This window comes from Physeter macrocephalus, chromosome 2 (assembly GCF_002837175.3).
Source record: "Physeter macrocephalus isolate SW-GA chromosome 2, ASM283717v5, whole genome shotgun sequence".
NCBI classification, from domain to species: domain Eukaryota; kingdom Metazoa; phylum Chordata; class Mammalia; order Artiodactyla; family Physeteridae; genus Physeter; species Physeter macrocephalus.
Genome location: NC_041215.1, coordinates 18,212,244 through 18,231,242, shown reverse-complemented (window position 1 = coordinate 18,231,242; position 18,999 = coordinate 18,212,244). Strand labels below are relative to the sequence as shown.

The following is an 18,999-nucleotide window of genomic DNA, read 5'->3' as shown; positions in this document are numbered from 1 at the left end:
CATCAACATGAATTTTGGTGGGGGGGACACAGTTTAACTCCCGACAGTTGGTAAGGATGCTCTCTGAGTGCAGCTCAGACTCCAGGGCCCCTGGGAGGCTGGTGCTCGTGTATGCTACGTCTTTTCCCTTCCGAGTCTGGAGGCAGCTGGCGTGGTCTTCATCCTGCTCTTTAAACCACTCCCTGCTCTGTACTCTGTCCTTGCTGTAGTGCTAAAGCCTCTTACGATCTTGGCCCTGATTTGGCCACCGTTCAAGGTCCCCATTCCAGGTGCAGCATTAACGTAGGCCTTTGTGTGTCTCTGGGAAGGAAGTCAGGTGTGGGCACTGTCTGCTTCACGTGGGCAGAGAGCTTCTGGGGATCTGGGACACCCTGTGCGTGACCCCCTGGGTGTTCAGGAAGAACCCCATCCATTGGTGGCCGAGCCTGGCCGCCCTGGCAGCTTGCAGGCATCAGCTGTATTTGCCTGTAAGAGCCGGGCTTCTCTGTGCCAGGGAACTGCCAGATCCCTGCTGCCAGCCCAGTGCGGGGCTGGTCCCGATTGGAGCAGCTCCTCTTCCGGGGAGACTCTACACAGTACTTGAGGAGATCCAGAATTGGGGGAATGGAAATGAGGAAATGATTCAGACAGACAGTGCAAGGGACTGGGGGAAACAATTAGAAATGCTAAAGAAAACCAAAACACTCATAAATATCTTGGTTCTTTACTGCTCACTTCCTCACAGCACTAATCAGCAATACTCTGAGACACTTTTTTTTTTAAGGACTGGGCTGGGTTCTAAGGGGCCACGCATGGCGTTACCACATTTCATCAATTACGTGTGCACTTAAAAAAATTTTTTTTAACTCCTCAAACCAGATGATTCAGGTGAATTACCATTAATTGGCAACATTTTTCTTTTTGGAGGGTGTCCAGGCCATTAGTGCATCTGGGGAACCAATGCCTGCTTTGAGTTGATGAAATCTAGAAACTCTTAAATCCTTATTACAGTGACCCTGTGTGGAAGTGCTGTTACAACCAACCCACTTTGCAGATGAGGAAACTGAGGCTCAGAGGGCAGAGCCACCTGTCCAAGGCCTCTCAGCCCATCAGTGGTGGGGTCCTGACTCAAGCAGACTGGGAGGTGGTGGGAACCAGTGGAAGCCACCTGAATTGTGTGAAGCGGCTCCCTTTTCATGTCACGGTCCTGCCGGATCAGGCCAAACCTCAGGGCAGAGGTTGCTAAACTGTGACCCCCGACACACACCCCGCACCTCCCTCTTGCCATCTGCAAAATGGGAGTAATAACTGCTCCCCCCCCCACACAACTCAATGAATGAATAGTTGTAACAGGCCTATAGAGCGGGCCTGGTGTGTAGCAAGTGCTTGCCACTGGCAGCTCCTGGATTTTGTCTGTTTTTGCTGCTAAAAAATAAAAAGATGGGTGTTCCCTGGTGGCCTAGTGGTTAGGATACAGTGCTTTCACTGCGAAGGAAAGTAAGCCACGGCTTGACCAGGGATGTAATTCCGGCTGTGTTAAAACCTCTGCTTTGACCTTCGGGTTTTCTGTTTCCTCATAGGATGGTCCAGCAGTTTGGGGTGGACTTCGAAAAGAGGATCGAGGGCTCTGGAGACCAAGTGGACACGCTGGAGCTCTCCGGGGGTGCCCGGATCAATCGCATCTTCCACGAGCGGTTTCCCTTCGAGCTGGTGAAGGTATCACTGCCCGGGCCAGGTCCTCTGGTCAGCCTTGACCCTCCTGCTCAGTCGGCCTTGAACCCGGCTTCCTCCCAGGCCACAAGGACTCGAGCTTCCACTTCCAGGCCCGGGCCTCCTTCCTTGAGCTTAGAGATTTCCAGCAGGGCTGTATGAAAAGTTCCATTTTCTTCCTCTGAATACATGTTCTTTGCAAAGTACATAGAAAATATAGTTAAATTCACATGGGAAAATGTCCCCAGCATGTGGTTGAAAGGGAAAAAGCAGATTATGGAGCCAGCATGTGCAACAGAATATACAGATGATAGTTATAACATCCTTCATATGAAATCGTACACACATGTCTAGATGTGAGTCTTTGCAGAGACAGACCTGCAAGGATATTCACAAAATGTCAGCTCTGGGTGCTGGGATTAGAGGTTTTCTTTTTGTTTTAATTGCTTGAAGTTTTACACTTTTTTACAGTGAGCACATGCCATCTTTGTAAAAACCAGTCATGTTCTTTTCAATAGAAGAGCAAAAGCTAAAAGGAAAAAAACACCCATAATCCTAACACCCACAGACAACGCCTCTTAGCACCACCTGGATGTGTATCCTTTGAGAATTATTTCTGTGCAAATGCAGGCAAAAAGCCTCCCTGCATCCACAAACATAGTACATATATTCATCTATACCAGTGTGTGCATATGTATTTTTTAAAAAAATAATTATGCATCTTTGTATTCTTTTTTTTTTTTCATATGATTTGCCATCTTTCCAAACTAGTATATACATTTCATGCATTGTCAATGGCAAAACACTTATCTTACTTTATGACTGTCCCATCGTTCATTTAACCAGTCTCCCATTTGGGGGCATTTAGGTTCTTTGCACATTTTTCAGCAGTTACGGATGGTTTTGTGAATGTAGCTAATTCTTGATTAATCCCTCAAGATAAATTCCTAGAGCTCTTAAAACTACCTTGTGACAGTGTAGGTATGTTTTTAGAGGTATGTTTTCATTTATACTGCCACGTAGCCCAGGAGAAAGTTTATTTGAGTTGATTTTCCTTCCAAGAGAGCAAGAGTGTTAGTTTCAGAGCATCCTTGCCCAAACTGAGTTTTAATGTTCTTGAAAATTTTGACCAATTAAATATTCTGCCCTGTGAATATAAATGGTACACAGGAGGTGACATTCCCTAGGTACAGACCTGATGTGGCGGTGCCTCAGGTACCTCCTTGCATGTGTTTGGTTTGTCTCTTCTCAGATGGAGTTCGATGAGAAGGACCTAAGACGGGAGATCAGCTACGCCATTAAGAATATCCACGGAGTCAGGCAAGTTCCACGGGGGGAGGCGCCGTGTTCCCTTCACCTCCATGGTGCCACCCTGCAGCCAGTCAGTCCCCACAATCTTGGGGTACCCCGAATGGGGGGCCTGGAGAGGGCTCTGGGATGGTTTGCAGTAGCTGTCAGTCTCTCCCTCTGGGTCTCCAAAGGCACTCAAGGGTGGATGTGCTTAGTTCTGTGTGGATCTGTCGTAAGCCCCGCGGCTGTCCGCTGCCCTTGGGTTAAACATGGGTTAAAGGGCCCAGTTACCGTGGTCAGTCAAGTCGGAAAGCTCGCTGCAGATTTGCCGTGGGGGGTGGGGAGGAAGTCAGAGCCAAGGCACGATTACAGGAACCCCAGCATTTGTCCCCGTCAGGGGTGCCCCGGATGCCTCCTGGGTCCCCACCGTTTTGCTCCCGCCCTCCACTCTTGTGTCGCCGTGGGGTCCTCAGGTCGCCCTGGGGGGTTCCAGGTAGCGGACGCGGGCGTCCGACCCCCAGACTTGCTGCAACCTTGGCTCTCTCGGGAACCCAGCCCGTGCCTATGAAATCGCTGACCGTGCTTTGTTTCTCTCTGACTTATCTCCCCTGCCCCCCCTCGGGTACGGATGGTTTTAGGACCGGGCTCTTCACCCCGGACTTGGCATTCGAGGCCATTGTGAAAAAGCAGGTCGTCAAGCTGAAAGAGCCCTGTCTGAAATGTGTCGACCTGGTTATCCAGGAGCTAATCAATACAGTTAGGCAGTGTACCAGTAAGGTATTGGACCCTCGGCAGGGTGACTCCTGGCCTTGTGGAAACGGGGCTGTGGGAGTTTGGTATCAGGTTCCCAGTGCTGCTTGGCCTTTGCCCCGCTGGTCCCCCTCCCTCCCCTTCCCAGATTGCCTCAGTTTCCAAGAACGTTGCCTCTACCCAGAGGCTGGGGCAGAAGCGTTTTGGCCTGGGTGCAGCCCGGGGGTGCCAGGCCTCCAGATTCCAGACTGGTGGGCAGGGCTCCCTGGGACCCTGATACCAAGCTTAGCATGCGTCTGATGGTGGTCTTGCTGGGCTGTCGCTTTGCTGTCTTCTGGGAAGCAGAGAGGGACCTCGCGTCACTTGCTGGAGGCCAAGCTCCCCGAACCTCCCTGCCCCTCACAAATGCCTTCTTGACAAATGCCTGGCACCCTCAGGCTTTCCCGGAGCCAGCCACTTCTCTGTCCCCAAGGCGCCGAGAAAGGCCCAAACGCCAACGGCCTAGGGAGTGCTCGGCCCTGGGCTCGCCCCTAACAGCCTCCACCAGCTCCCGCAGGAGCAGTGCTGTCCCCAGGCAGTGGTCTTCGGACCCCCGGCCTGGTTCCCGGGGCAGCACATGTTGGCCAAGGTGCAGAAGCGCTTCCTGGGGGCCAGTTTGTGCTTGCACGTCCCCCGTGGCCGTGGAGCTCTGGGCCGGCCTTCCAAGGCAGGAGTTGCTGCTTCATCCTTCTGTTCTCAGTCTGGAAAAGCCCACATTTGCTTCTTAAGCTTCTTCGATTGGAAAAGGGAAGGGAAAGAAACCCAGATGGTTTGGAGATGTTCGTCTTAGAGCCCATTGTCACAGATACGAAAAGGCAAGGCCTCCCCAAACCTTTAGCTGTTCGTACGCTGACTCCCACCCCGTAGCACTTTTATAATGAAACCCCAGACTAAGCCCACCCCTTGGACCCAGGTCGCCTCTTGATCCGAAGCAGCTTCCGGGGCAAATGCGGGCGCAGGCTCCTCCACGCATGTCACTAACCAGCTGACTCTCGTTTCTTCTTTCTCTGTCTCCCGTCCTGCGTGTGTGGCCTGCACTGCCCCTGGGTGTCTTTTTACCTCATCCCGCCCTCCGCATGACCCAGGACGGGGCTCTTCACCCCCGACATGGCCTTTGAAGCCATTGTGAAAAAACAGATTGTAAAACTCAAAGAGCCGAGTTTGAAGTGTGTTGATCTCGTGGTCTCAGAACTGGCCACGGTCATTAAAAAGTGTGCCGAGAAGGTAACAGAAGGTTTCATTATTATCACCTATGCATCTGTCCCCCATCTTCTCTTTCCCATCGTGAGTCTTAACCCAAGCATCTGGGAAACTCTGCCTCGGCAGGAACCCCCTTCCGTGGGCCGGTGGTCTCCTGGAGACATCTCAACTTTGCCTTGGCTGACACAAGGGGGTGGGCCAGTCGCACTTGGGTTCCACCTTTGCATTTTGGGCCTCTGACGGGGATGGAAGGCCTTTGATGTCTCCAGATGCACTTAACTAAGCAGGCAGCAGGGATGAGTGTCCATGCCCGTCCCTGGAATGCTTTGAGAAAGGTGGTTTCCAAACTGCCACCAACGCGGTGAAACACTTCGCCAGTGTGCTGATCTGCGTGTTCTTACATCACAAGGCATTTAAGAATTTTTCAGAATTCCTTGACGGTTCGGTGGTTAGGACTCTGCAATTCCACTGCAGAGGGCCCCGGTTCGATCCCTGGCCGGGGAACTAAGATCTCACAAGCCGCATGGTGTGGCCAAAAAAAAAAAAAAAAAAGGAATTTTTCCTCTAGTGATTTTGACCATTTGCTCAATTTTTCCCAACTCGTGGTCTTTCCCCAAACCACGGAAGGTGGGCTTCTGTGCGTTGGTTTGGTTGCTGCTGCAAAGGCTGGGGCAGCGGGGGTGTCAGAGGAGTGGATCCCAAAGATGGGATGACTGGGAGCAGTTTCCCACCCCCCGCAAGGGAGTCCCTCCAAGGTCGATGGCCCAGATGCTGGCCCCCCGCCCCCCCAATTCTAGAATGGGCACTGCTGCACACTCCTGAGCTGCTCTCGGGCCCTCGCCCTGGTGGCCCAGGGGCTTTAATTACATTGTGTCCTTGCTCTCACCCAGCACTTCGAGGGAGGGGGGTGGCTGTCACCCGCTTTCTCTGCCACTTTCCACCTCTGAAACGCATTCTCGAAAAGCACCTCTGCTTGTGTGCGAGCGCCCTCTCGGTCTCTTCGGCCCACCGTCCCCCCACCGTCCCCTTCCTGTCCCCCGGCTGGAGCAGCTCTGAGACAGGAGCGGGGTGGGGAACCGGTGGGCACACCCCACGTCACCGCCCCTCCGCCCATGTTTTCCGTTTGGCTCACGTTGCTGCCCAAGCCACGAGGACCCAGCCGACGCCGCCACTCTGCTTTCCCTCCAGCTCAGCTCCTACCCCCGGTTGCGAGAGGAGACCGAACGAATCGTCACCACATACATCCGGGAACGGGAGGGGAGGACCAAGGACCAGGTACTGGCTTTTTGTTTCATTCTTCAGATACAGTTTATGTGCAGTAGATCTTGGTTGTGCGGTGTGAGTTTTGACAGACGCATACTGCAAGGTCACCACCACCTCACTCAACATACAGAACGGTTCTGCCACCGCCCCCCCCCCACCCCGAATCCCCATCCTTGTGCCCCCTTGTCGTTAATCCCTCCCCGACCCCCAGGCCCCCAGGCCCCGGCAACCACTAGGTTGCTCCCCGTCCCTGTGGTTTTGCCTTTTCTAGAATGTCATGCGAACGGACTCTTGGCTGTTGTAGCCTTTTGATCCTGTGTCCCTTCACTCTGCACCATGCTTTCAGGACTCCTCCCTGTTGTTTGTGGTGTAGCCAAAATGTGTCTCTTAGGACTGCCAAGTAGTGTTTCTTGGTGGCACGTGGACCACAGCCTGCTTATCCATTCACCCACCAGCACATGTTTGAGTGCTTTTTGTGTTTTCACATTGTCTTATGAAGACCGTCATAAGCGTACCCGAAGGTAGAGAGTGAGATGCCCCACACGGCCACAGTTCAAGTCTCACCTGTCACCTGCTCAGCCCAGGGCTGTCATCCTGCCTTCATGTGGCCCAACACCTGGTTTGGGTTATTTCCCCCACGGTGGTCCACTGTGTTCTCTCTCTCTCTCTCTCTCTCTCTTTTTTTTTAAAATTGAAGTATAGTTGATTTACAGTGTGTACCAGTCTCTGCAGTACAGCAGAGTGACTCGGTTATACACATATAGACTTTCTTTTTTTTCTGGAACCGAAACAAGCCCACCTGTTGTGTTTGGTTGTGAGGTCACCTTGTGTAGAACAGTCCCTCTCCCCTTGACATTGACGGAGAAGAAACTTGCTCATTTGTCCTTCACAGGGTCCCCATTCCCTGGAAGCTTCTGTAACCTGGAAGTTTTGTGAAAAGCTTGAGAGATTCCAATTTGTTATGTTGTCATTGTTGGCAAGAATGCTACTGTCCCTTCCATACACACCACAGCCCCCGGTTGCCCCACTGCTGTCATGGCCGGGCTCCGGGGCAACAGGACTCAGACCTTTGAAACCAGCGACAGTGTCTCCCATGCACGGAGCACCCCAGCATTTTCCGACAACCCCCCAAGATCCAAGTGCCTGGCCCGCTTTATGCTTGAGGGTTCAGAGGCACAGTGAAGTGACAGGACGGTTTAAGGGCCCGTGTCTTACCTGAGACGACATCCTGGCTGGCTGGTGTGTGCCTTTGTGCCCGTGTATTTTATTTTAATGTCCTCACCTGGCCAAATTACCTTTGCCAGTTTTTTGTTTGTTTTTAATTTTACCTAAGTATAGTTTTGTTTTTTTTAAAAATTTTATTTATTTTTGGCTGCGTTGGGTCTTCGTTGCTGCGTGCGGGCTTTCTCTAGTTGCGGCGAGCGGGCGCTACTCTTCGTTGCGGTGCGCGGGCTTCTTATCGTGGTGGCTTCTCTTGTTGCAGAGCACGGGCTGTAGGCACGCAGGCTTCAGTAGTTGTGGCATGCGGGCTCAGTAGTTGTGGCTCGCGGGCTCTAGAGCAGTCTCAGTAGTTGTAGTGCACGGGCTTAGTTGCTCTGCAGCATGTGGGATCTTCCCAGACTACGGATCGAACCCGTGTCCCCTGCATTGGCAGGTGGATTTATTTATTTATTTATTTATTTATTTATTTTTTGCCTTACGCGGGCCTCTCACTGTTGTGGCCTCTCCCGTTGCGGAGCACAGCCTCTGGACGTGCAGGCTCAGCGGCCATGGCTCACGGGCCTAGCCGCTCCGCGGCATGTGGGATCTTCCCAGACCGGGGCACGAACCCGTGTCCCCTGCATCGGCAGGCGGACTCTCAACCACTGCGCCACCAGGGAAGCCCTGGCAGGTGGATTCTTAACCACTGCTCCACTAGGGAAGCCTTTTACTGAAGTATAGTTGATTTACAATGTTGTTTAATTTCTGCTGTACAGGAAAGTGTTTCAGTTATCCATGTATATACATTCTTTTCCATATTCTTTTCCGTTATGGTTTATCACAGGATATTGAATATAGTTTCCACCTTTGCCGTTTTAATGAGGCACTTATAGCATGCCGGGCACTACTCTCAACATGACGTATTGTGACCTATTTAAGCCTTTGCAGCGAGGCCTTATTGCCCTACTCCAGGCCTTGGAGGCCGCACTTGTGACTACCACATTGGGCTGCCTCACTCTGCTCTTTTGGCCCAGTCTTTCTCACTTGTGAGGCCTTGGTGTCTGGAAGCACCCATGCCCCCTTCCCCATGCAGACGGACCCCAGGATATGGGAAGGGGTGGGTGGGTGACCACTGTTCTCCTGCCTGGGAAACAGCGTGGTTGTTCCGGGGCACCCCCTGCTGGCGGGTGCGGGAAGTGCTCTGGCAGCGGCCCCTCCCTGCCACGCTGGGCTCTGTACTCACCATGACCCCCGCCTTCCTCCAGATTCTTCTTCTGATTGACATCGAGCAGTCCTACATCAACACGAACCACGAAGACTTCATTGGATTTGCCAAGTATGTACTTTTCAAGGTAGCGGCTGGTGGGGTGGCACGAGTGTCCACCCTCGGAGCCACGCCTTGAGAAAGGCGGTCAGGTTGGGATTCTGCTGCTGGGCCAGGCCGCGAAGGTCTCTCTGTCAGGGGTCCCCGGGTGAAGCGCGGGGCCATCGGAGAGCATCTGGAAGCTTTGCTGGGTAGCAGCGACCCCCCAGCCTCGTTGTCCCCAATGCACCCCCTGTGGGGCACCCCCATGGTTAGTTTAAGGAGGAAAGGGCAGTCCAGTGGTCAAAGGCTTCAAGAAAGGGCAAGGCTAACTAGCGTTCAGTGCTTCCTTTCCTGCAGGACTTCTCAGAGCCTTTCGTAGACTCATGTGCAGCTTTCCCAGTCTCCCCCACATGCACTGGGCCCTTTCATTGAGCAGCTCAGGGGCTCAGGGCTCCAGGGGCTGCTCTTTGGGAAGTGTTGCCAGGATTTGCATGGCTTCTGTCCATACGCTGTAGATTTAAAACTAGAACCTTCCACGGCATCCGGATAAGGGGCCGGAAGAGCAGGGAGCTGATTTCAACAGGATATAAATATAAATGCTGGTGGCCTCCAGTGTCACCCACTGATGCCATCAGCCCCCCGCCTCGGTGAGTATCACACAGATTGTTCTGATGGCTCACGAAGGTCCTCTTTCCGGAGCCCGATAGAATAACAGGCGGTTGGTAGCCAGCCGCCTCGTATTTGTTTAGCCGACATCGCTGGTGTGCTTCCCTTGCACCAGGCCCTGTGATAACAGCAGTGAGCAGGCACAGACCCAGGTCCCCACCCTGAAAGGAAGGTCCTGCGCCAGGGACAGAGGTGCACCCAGGCGGTTAAGACACAGTGTGGTCAGTGCCGGGGTGGGGCTGGCCACCGCCCGTGGGAGGCCGGAGGGTGGCCTTGTGGCCTGGCCTTGGGGGTGCAGGGAGGAAGGGGCTAGCAGGCTGGGCAAGAGGGTCTTCCCATCCAGGGTCTCTGCCGGCTGAGTAGTTCCCTGGGTAGACATTTATCAGTGCACTCAGCTCTTCTGTGCTGGACACATGGTCGGTGAGTGGAATGAATGAATGAGTGAACGAATGAATGGGGGGCATGATTAGAGGCTGCTGCCCCAGCCCAGATGAGCTGAGGGCCCCGGCCGGACTGTCCCTGCTGTGGGGAAGGCTGAGGGGCCCTGGCCGGGGACTGCCCCTCAGGCTGGGCTGTCAGCCTGGGCAAACAGCCCCTCCTGCTCCTGATCCCGCAGCAGCCAGGTGTGTGGGGCCTGAAAACGCTGGTCCCCCTTTTCAGGTTGCTACTGTTTTCCTCACCTTGATGTCTCTGCTTCTCACACTTCATCCACAGTTCCTTCTCACAATCTCTCCTGTTTTTCCTTTGACCACTCCACTCTTTCCTCTGGATTCCTGGGCCTTCCCACTTCCCCCAGCTGTTACTATACTGAGCAGCTGGTGACCGGGTGGGTATTGCCTGCTGTGTGCCTTTTCCCTAGTGTGTGAACGGGGGACGCCCTGGCTGGGGGCGGGGCCCAGGGTGCCAGGCTCCACCCGGCCCAGGCCCAGGCCCCAGCCCTGGGTGGGATGTCGCAGGGGCCCCCGGAATAGCCATGGAGCACTGCCCTTGTCCTAGGACGGTGAACAAGCCAGTTGGGCCTTGCCTTTTCAGAACCCAGAGGCTGAGAACCCACACACTGTCGTTAAGCCGGTTCTCATAAGGAGGATGACAGCTGGAAAGGAGGGCAGGTGGAGGGGCTGTGGGAGAGGGCAGTGAGGGATGAGGCTTGGAGAGGGGCTGTGGGAGAGGGCAGTGAGGGATGAGGCTTGGAGAGACCTTCCCAAGGAAGTCATGACAGCCAGGTGATGGGGACGGAGCGGGGTCAGAGAGCACTGGAGATAGGGAAGGAAGGCTGAGGAGAGGAGCACAAGGAGACCAAGGCAAGGTGAAGGGGAGAGGTCAAGGCCTCATCGCCAAGAGGGCCTGCAGGCCAAGGGGAAAACTTTGGATTTTCCCCCCCACACACACACACACACACACACACACACACACACACACACACACCCGAAGCAGTGGGAAATCTCTGATTGGCTGGAGGCAAGGGAAAGAGGGGCTGCCAGGCATGTGTGAGACCCAGGAAGCCCTTAGGAAGTAGAGCATCTGGGACCTCACCAGCACCCAGACATCACTGTGAGTGGCTTAGCTCTGTGTCCTTCAGACACTATTGATCCACCTCCTTCCTGTGCTTAGAAGTTCTGGGATGTTTTCTCACTGCCCTCGAAACACTAAAAACAAGGCCCAGAGAAAAAATCCTTGTAGTAAATGTATTGATTCTTAGGGAAATCATTGGATAAATTCCACTTCCATTCTTTTTTTTTTTTCTGCGCCGCACGGCATGTGGGAATCTTAGTTCCCTGACCAGAGACTGAACCCATGCCCCCTGCAGTGGACGTGTGGAGTCTTAACCACTGGACCACCAGGGAAGTCCCTCATTTCCATTCTTAATGTTCCACCCTTTACTGATCTAGGAACAGAAGCCTACTTCCTTAACACACACACACACGCACGCACGCACGCACGCACGCACACACACACACACACACGGGCACACACACACAGAGGCACACACACTACCTTATCCAACAGCCAGCTTGAACTTTAAGGTAAAATCCCAGAGGCAGTCAGTAAAGGGATTAAACAAGATGTTTTGCCTTTTCATGTTGTTTCAAAAGTTCCAGCTAAAACAATATTATAAGAAAAGACAATATGACCCCTAAGTAGCAGGAGTTAACAATTGGTTGCCGGTGGTGATAATGATGGTCCGAGTAGAAAATATATTAGGACAAACAAGGGAGCTGAGTAGGTGCCCACGTACAAAATAAAGGAGACTTCGTCTGTCTGTTGTGAACTAGCCAGGAAACAACATAGATGAGGAAGAAAAGAGATCTGGGACTGTAGGTAAATAAGGGACCTTGCAGAAACACATCGACCTTGACTGTCCTCTGACTTGGGTCAGGAGCCATCCAAGATGAGTAGCGTTTTCATGGCGAGCAGCTGTCCCATAGCCTCATCTCCCAGGCTGGATGGCCCTGTGGTCAGAGCCGCTCTGGGCCTGGTGCCCGGGCCAGGATGGGAGGAGAAAGCGGGAAGAAGCCTCAAGTTTGACCCCCCAAACACTGCAGGTTACTCTGAAGCCAGCATGGCTACCTCCCAGCCACTTGGGCATCCAGCTTCCCACGCCCCCTCTTGGAAGTGCCAGGACCCAGTGACTCCTAGAAATAGCTGGAGCTCTCAGGAGTGGCCGAGATCAGAGATGAGAAGTCAGGGTTTAATTCAGTATCTCGTTCGTTCCATGAGCCCGCTCTCTTTCCCTTGGGCAGCCCTCCGTACACGGGGGGCTTCTCTCTGCCTCTGCCCTTGGCCCCCACTCGGGAGAGAACCCCACCTGGGCCACGAGGGCCTCTTGCTCCTCGTCCCTCTGGGCTTCCCGCTGCATGAGCTCTCTCTGTGCTTTGGTTTCAGCGCCCAGCAGAGGAGCACCCAGCTGAACAAGAAGAGAGCCATTCCCAACCAGGTAACCGCCCACCCCTGCACCCTCTGTGGCCCGCAGCTCCACCCTTGGGGATGGGAGGGCACTAAGGGACCACCGAGCCCAGAGATGGCACCTGGCTCATAGCATGTCCCGCCAGAAACCCACCCCCCGCTCCTCCCCCGCCAGCCTCTCAAGTCCACTTAGGTTTTGATATTTTGGGAAACCAGTCTTTGAGCGGCAGCTCTGGCAGGACCTAGGGGGCAGATTTGCAGAAGGCCCTGTCTGACATCCAAGGCCACGGCTAGAACTTGACACTAAGGAGAGGGGCAGCCCAGTCCCTCTGGTGTCTGCAGCCACATTGGGTTCCCGGGCCCAGCCCTGGAGACTCGGAGCCTGGGGGTAGGCTGGTTGTGACAGGCGGGTCTGGGGAGCCTGGGGGTGCTTTGATCCCTGTACCTGGAGAAACCCAGAGCTGTATGAGGGGTTCTCTACCTTGACGTCATGCCCCAGCCAGAGGCCTTGTGAAGTAAGAACAGCTTTATATAGGCCAGTATTAGGTGCCCTTTTTTTTTTTTTTCCTGCTTAAGAAAACACATCATCTTTGCAAAAATTTCTGCCGGTGTCCCCTGCCTTTTCCACATCGGGCGGGGGTGGGGGTGGGGGCTCTGCTGTTTATTTTGCACGATGACAGAGCCCTCTGGAAAAGAAGGGTGTAACCACTGCATGATTTTTTTTTGCGCTTGCCATAGGTAATACATATATTGTTGCTTTTTCATTTCGGGAGATGATAATGAATTAAATATTAACACCATGAATATAATTAATAGCATGTAATTTTTTTTTCTTTTGCTGTTTTCTCCCCCTGCTCTTCTCTCTCCTCATTTTTGTGCCTTTCCTGCTTTTTCTCCATCCCCTCATGTCCCTTACGTCTCTTTTCCTCCGCCTGCTCTTCTTTGATTTCCCCACAACCCTAACTTTGCATTTTCAAAGGGGGAGATCTTGGTAAGTACTCACTTAGTGTGGTAGCAAACATTAGAGAACCTGGTAGTGGTGGAGACCATGCCACCCCATAATATCCCCGTCCCCCTGCCAAAAATAAATAAATAAATAAATAACAACTAAAAATCCAGCTAACCTTTAAAAACCCCTGCCGTGGCTGCCGCCTGCCAGGCTTCGTGTTGCCCTGGGCTAAGCTGACTCACACAGACACTAACCTGACCACTGCCCCCATCTGGCGCCCACCCCTCCAGCCCATTCCTGAGGCGGTTTCCTCGTCTCCTGTAGGTCAGGGATGGCAAATACTCAGGCTAACACCCCAGGCCTTTCTCCCTTCACCTCCCTGGCTGGGGAAGATTTTGCTCAAGCCCTGCAAGAGCTTATTCTTGCCACTGCCACCACTCTATTTCCAGACAACACCATGCAGAAATTTTCCCCTCCTGCACTCAAGGCAGACATTATTAATTGATCCAGCACTCTTTTCCTTGTACCTCTCTCCTGTCCTGTGCCCCTGGCAGACATCACTAATTGATCCGGGCATTTTTGTTTCCTAAGCATGTCACTACCCGTTCCGTGGCAGATGTGACTAACTGGTCAAGGAATTTTTTCCCCCATGTGATAGCTTTGCACGTGACACCCCTCCTGTACCCATGACAGACATTGATCAGGAGACTCTCTCCTGGATGCTGCCACTATCCTCCTGCCTCCATAGCAGATACGATGATTAGGCTGTTCTGTTGCACTTGCCTCTGTCCCTTTGCCAATGGTAAACATCACTAATTGATCCTAGCATCCTTTCCCACAGTGCCCAGAATTCTCACCACAGTGCTACCCATTGATTGGTGAATGGTATTTGCCATCCCTGTTTTAGGTAACACCTCCTCTCTGTGTGTGGCCCAGCCCAGCCCGGCAGAGATGAGGCAATGCTCACTTCTGACAGTTGGGCTTTTATCAAGGTGCTCGCCTTTGCGCAGCTGGCTTCGGCCCCAGCTCTCCACCTTGGAGACTATGGCCTGGGTCACCAGCCCTAACCGAAGCCTCCTTCTCCCGGGTTCTCTCCCCCCATACTGGACGGGCCCTACTGCTGCCCTCTGGCAGGGATCTTCTGGTGACCCCGGGATCTTTCCAGTAGCTGAGCTGAACCCCTAACAGGACCTGGAAGATGCAGAAGAGGCCAAAGCTTGTCATGGTTGGGGGCGGTTGCGGGAGGAATGGATCGTTCTTGGGCCCATGGTTCCCACTTTCCCCGTGTGTCACCCCCAGTCCCCTCTGAATGGTTTCTTCCCTCCAAACAGCCCAGGGGCATGTTTCTCCCCATACCCACACCCTGAGAAGTTTAGTCCTTCTTTTCCTGCCAGATTCCACACCTCTAGCCACGAAGCCCAGCCCTGCCTTGTGCGTGGCTGTGGCTCCTGGGTCTCCCGGCCGTGGTTTCCATCCCTGCCCAGGCGACTCACCCCGGGAGGAGGTGGTCCCCAGCTGCGTCGCTTCTCCTGGCAGCTGCTGCTCCTGGCAGCCCTTCCTCCCGCCCGCAGCGTGCCTGCCTCCCGGAGCATGGGAACCCTGCCTGCCTCTTCTGTCTCCCCAGCTGACCCTACTCCCGCCGCCCCCGCCCCCCTTTTCTAAGCCCAGTCCCTTGGGCACAAATCTGGCTTTTGGATGAGAAGGCCCGACCACTCCTTTTCCTCTAGACTCAGCGCCTGTGTCTGCCGCCAGCAGCCTGCCCCTCCCCGGGGCGGGATTTTGTCTCTGAGTCCCCTTGGGCTCCCGCACAGGCAGCTCTCTGCGTGGCTCAAGGGCAAAGGGACCTGAGGGGGGGGCAGTGCTTCTCCAGGCCTAACTAGCAGCCTGCTGCCCCAAGGCTCAGATGTGCCATTTCCAGCATGGCCACATGCACTGGAGCATGACAAGGGCCCCATCTGCTAGCTTTGACCTCTCCCTGACCCAGGGTGGAGGCAGGCGAGCCAGCTCGGCCACTGGGGGGTGGCGGTGGGGGGCACATCTGCCCCCTTGGGAACGAGGCTGGGCCTGGGAGTGTGGAGGCCTTGCCATGTGAGGACTTCTTCTCTGGGGAGCACCCAACACACACAGCCTCCCCCCGCCCCCGGCTGTCGATCAATGACTGAAGTTTAGAAGCACCCACTCTAGACCTGGACTAAGACAAGGCGGGCCCTACCCTGCCCCTGGGGGAGCGAGGAACAGGCCGAGACAGGCACCCTTGCAGCTCTGGAGCTGGGTGTGGTTGTCAGATGCAGGGGCTCCTTCCTGGGTCCTTTGTAGGATGGCCTCGGGCCTGAGTCTGGAGACCAGCCTCGCCCCCGGCCTGACCACCCGACCCACTTTGCCTGGGACCGAGGGCGTTCCCAGGACTTTGAGGGCTAAACCTAGGGACCTCCTGGACAAGCCATGGTGGGTCGGTCACCCTGTTGCCAGGAGTGAGACCATGACCTTGTTGGGGCTGACAGTCTGCCTGCTGCCTGACGGCCTCAAGACTCCCAGGTGCTGTCTCGTCATCCCAGGGAGGGAGAAGCCTTAGCATGGGCTGCCAGGTGGCATTTCAATGGTGGCACAGCCTGGGCAGGGACTTCTGTGTGGTGCAGAGGTCTCTGGCCACTCTGTGGCCGCCTCTGCCTTCCTGGTCTCTGAGGCTTAAGAGCTCATTTCCAGCCACAGGCGGGTGGTGGCCCTGTGAAGATGTGGTGTGCCTGGGGGCAGGACAGAGTAGACAGGATGAAGCCCCTCTTGAGACGCATCCACTAGGGAGGCATGTGGGCCCCAGAGGCAGCCCCAAAGCCCTACCCCACCCTGGGGGGTACAGCGCTAGCCCTTTCCCGCTGTCCATGGCCACTGGCAGCCCACCTCCTGCAGCTTAGCCCAGCTTGTCGCTGCCTTGGCCCCGGGCGTCGCTGCTTGCGCCGACTCGTGCTTCGCGCTGCCCCGGGGTCCCCAGTCCAGGGTGGTGGGAGGCTCCAGCCCACGAGCGCCTCCATGGCCCGGGGAACAGGGGAGTGTGGCCTCCCCCAGGCTACCTGCGTTTAGCTGTCAGGTGAGTCCCCCACGCAGGTCTGGGTTCCATCTCCTGCTCAGATGACAGCAGTGGCCAGACGAGCCCCATCTAGGGGGTCTCCCAGCCCAGAACCCGGATGTGCCAGTCAGAGAAAAGTGGGACCACGTGGCTTAAAGCCAGAGTGGGGCATGATCCTTGGCGGGTCCCCTCAGCTCAAACTTTTGTCCCCAGCCCTCTGGGTGGAGGAGTCTCTTCATCCTCATATTCTGAACAGAGCCTGTGGGGAGGGGAGCCCTGGGGCGGGGGCTGGCCTCGACTCCTGGGTAGAGCAGGTCCCTGGGCCCACCGAGCGCCTGCCTGGGTGAGCCGGGCAGCAGAAGCAAGCCTCTGCCCGTTGCCTGGGCGACTCCTCCAGCTCTGCATCCGCAGCCGCCTTCCACAGGGCGCGAGGGGCAGGGTCCGAGGGTGTCGCGTCTCACCAAGACAAGTGTGATTCCTTCAGTCACATCCAACGTGACATGGCCCCCCACTCCTCCACAAGCCTGGGATGTCCTCCTCTGGGCCCCTTCCAGCTGGGCGGACCTTTTGCCACCTGTGCTAATTCAACCTAATCCCAAGCGCAGAGGGGCTCCCCGGGGACCCAGTTCCCAATCACCCTGGGGCCTGTGAGCGAGTCCATGTCTGCCGCAGAGGGGCTCCCCAGGGACCCAGTTCCCAATCACCCTGGGGCCTGTGAGCGAGTCCATGTCTGCCCGCCCGAGGGCCCCATGTCGGTCTCCGTTGGGAAGTGCTTGGGGCAAGGTGGCCTGGAATCGGGGTGCCTGGCTTTGGGCTGGAGGTGTCTCTGCCGTGGTCCCCGGTTTCCCGCCTTGCTGGGGGCGAGGGCGCTGGCCGCCGCGCTGGGGCAGGCCGGGCTGGGTGGTGGCCGCTGTCCCCTGCTGAGCCCCGCCCTCCCCCCCGCAGGTGATCCGCAGGGGCTGGCTGACCATCAACAACATCAGCCTGATGAAGGGCGGCTCCAAGGAGTACTGGTTTGTGCTGACGGCTGAGTCACTGTCCTGGTACAAGGATGAGGAGGTGAGTGGCTGGCGGGGGTGGGACGGTTGGGCAATTGTGGGTCGTGCTCTCCACACCTCCCTCCTCTGGGTGGCGCTTCCTCAACTTACTGTTCATTCGGGAAAGGCTCCCTGAGCGCCACCGTACCCCAAAGCTTACCATCAGGATGGTATCAGCCGGGGCCGCAGGGTGTCCAAAGGCACTGTGCATCCTATCCGAGCCCCTCACGTCCCCCCGTGTGGTCGTGCCTCATGGGGGCTGGGCTCCCTGAGGAGGAAAGGGACGTGGGGGAGGTTCCAAACTGACCCCATCCTTCAAAATCATGGCAAGGCGGGGGGGCTTTCAGAGGGGGCACGGCCTGGGGTCGGGGACTCAGGTTCACGGGGAGGCTGCTGGGGTTCCATTTTCTACAGCTAACCCAGGCTCAGCCAGGCCCTTAGCCTCTCTGGGCCTCGGTTTCCCCATCCGTGAAGTGAGGTAGAACGGCCCTTGCATCTTTGAGGGGCTCAGTCACGGTGTCTGTCTTGAGATCGTTCCGCACGGGCTTGTCCTCCTCAGAAGGATGAGGGAGGCCTCTGGGAACAGCACCAGGAGCAATAAGCACAGGGAGCGGTGCTGCATGTTGCCTCGTGCCGTGGTCTCCCTGAGCCTGTGGACGGGGCTGTGAGCGAGTGCACCCCTGTTCCCTGGCCCAGCGGGCAGCCCCACCGGCTGCTGCCGTGCGGCTCCCTCCTCCGCCTCGGCCCACCCTCCCGTCCCGAGTGGCCCATTTCGTGGCTTAGCTCTCTTAACAGAACGACGGTACTGCGGCTTAGTGGCCTGGGAGTGAAGCCGTTCCTCTGGTGCGACTGCCTGTTGCCGCCCTGACACAGGCTTCCAGGGGCCGCCAGCGAGGGCCGGTGTGCGTCTCTCATTTTCCTGGGTTGCCCTGTGAGAGACAACACAGGCGCTCCCTGTCCTCAGGGTGGTATTAGGTGGCTGTCGATCTGGGTCTGTGACAGAGGTCCCAAATGAAGGCACTTGCAGAGGTGGTCGGTTTCTTGCCCGCGTCCCGGCGAGCTTGGCAGCCCTGTGCCGTGAGGCTGCCCGGGGCGGCCTGGCTCCGCCTCCCCCATGGCCGTCGTAACACATAGCTCCTCCTCGTGGTCCAGGATGGCTGCCCCGTGCCCATCACCACGTGGCCACAGGAGGGAAGGAGGTGCCTGACGAGGAAGGCACGCGCATCTCTCTGCTCACATGCTCCTGAATCTTTGCTTCCTCTCTGTGCTTTGCCCACATGGGATGGCACAGCCTCCAGCCCGGCCCAGGTGCCCCCGGAGGAGAGGCCGGGCTTCTCTGGTTGCCCCTGGAGCCGCCCTACCTGGCTCTTCCCCCTTGGGGTTTTGCGGTGACCCCCCCACACCTGGGGCTTCACTGGCAGCTGACCCCATCCCAGGACAGGCAGGCCTCTGCCCAACCATGTGTATTTCCACCCAGGCTCAGAGACAAGACAGGTAGAACTCTGTTGGCGCCTCTGGGTAGCCCTCTCTTGTTTACGAAGCCCGTGTCCTGTGCCAGGCTCACTGGCTAGGAGAGCCTGCCATGGTCCCACACGGAGGGCATTCTCTTCCTCCTCCTCCTCCTCCTCCTCCTCCTCCTCCTTCC

At 56.0% G+C, this 18,999-nt stretch overlaps 1 protein-coding gene across 1 annotated transcript in view; it reads left to right on the top strand.

Annotated features, from left to right (window-relative positions):
• The first annotated feature begins 1,560 nt into the window (after positions 1–1,560).
• DNM2 (dynamin 2) overlaps positions 1,561–18,999 on the top strand; it is a 46,159-nt gene continuing 28,720 nt past the window's right edge. Inside the window, exons 1-8 of the mRNA XM_028499617.1 lie at positions 1,561–1,695; positions 2,942–3,009; positions 4,854–4,992; positions 6,157–6,243; positions 8,697–8,767; positions 12,287–12,338; positions 13,287–13,298; positions 17,263–17,376. Of these exons, the coding sequence (XP_028355418.1) occupies positions 1,561–1,695; positions 2,942–3,009; positions 4,854–4,992; positions 6,157–6,243; positions 8,697–8,767; positions 12,287–12,338; positions 13,287–13,298; positions 17,263–17,376 (678 nt within the window). The remainder of the gene's footprint in view (positions 1,696–2,941; positions 3,010–4,853; positions 4,993–6,156; positions 6,244–8,696; positions 8,768–12,286; positions 12,339–13,286; positions 13,299–17,262; positions 17,377–18,999) is intronic.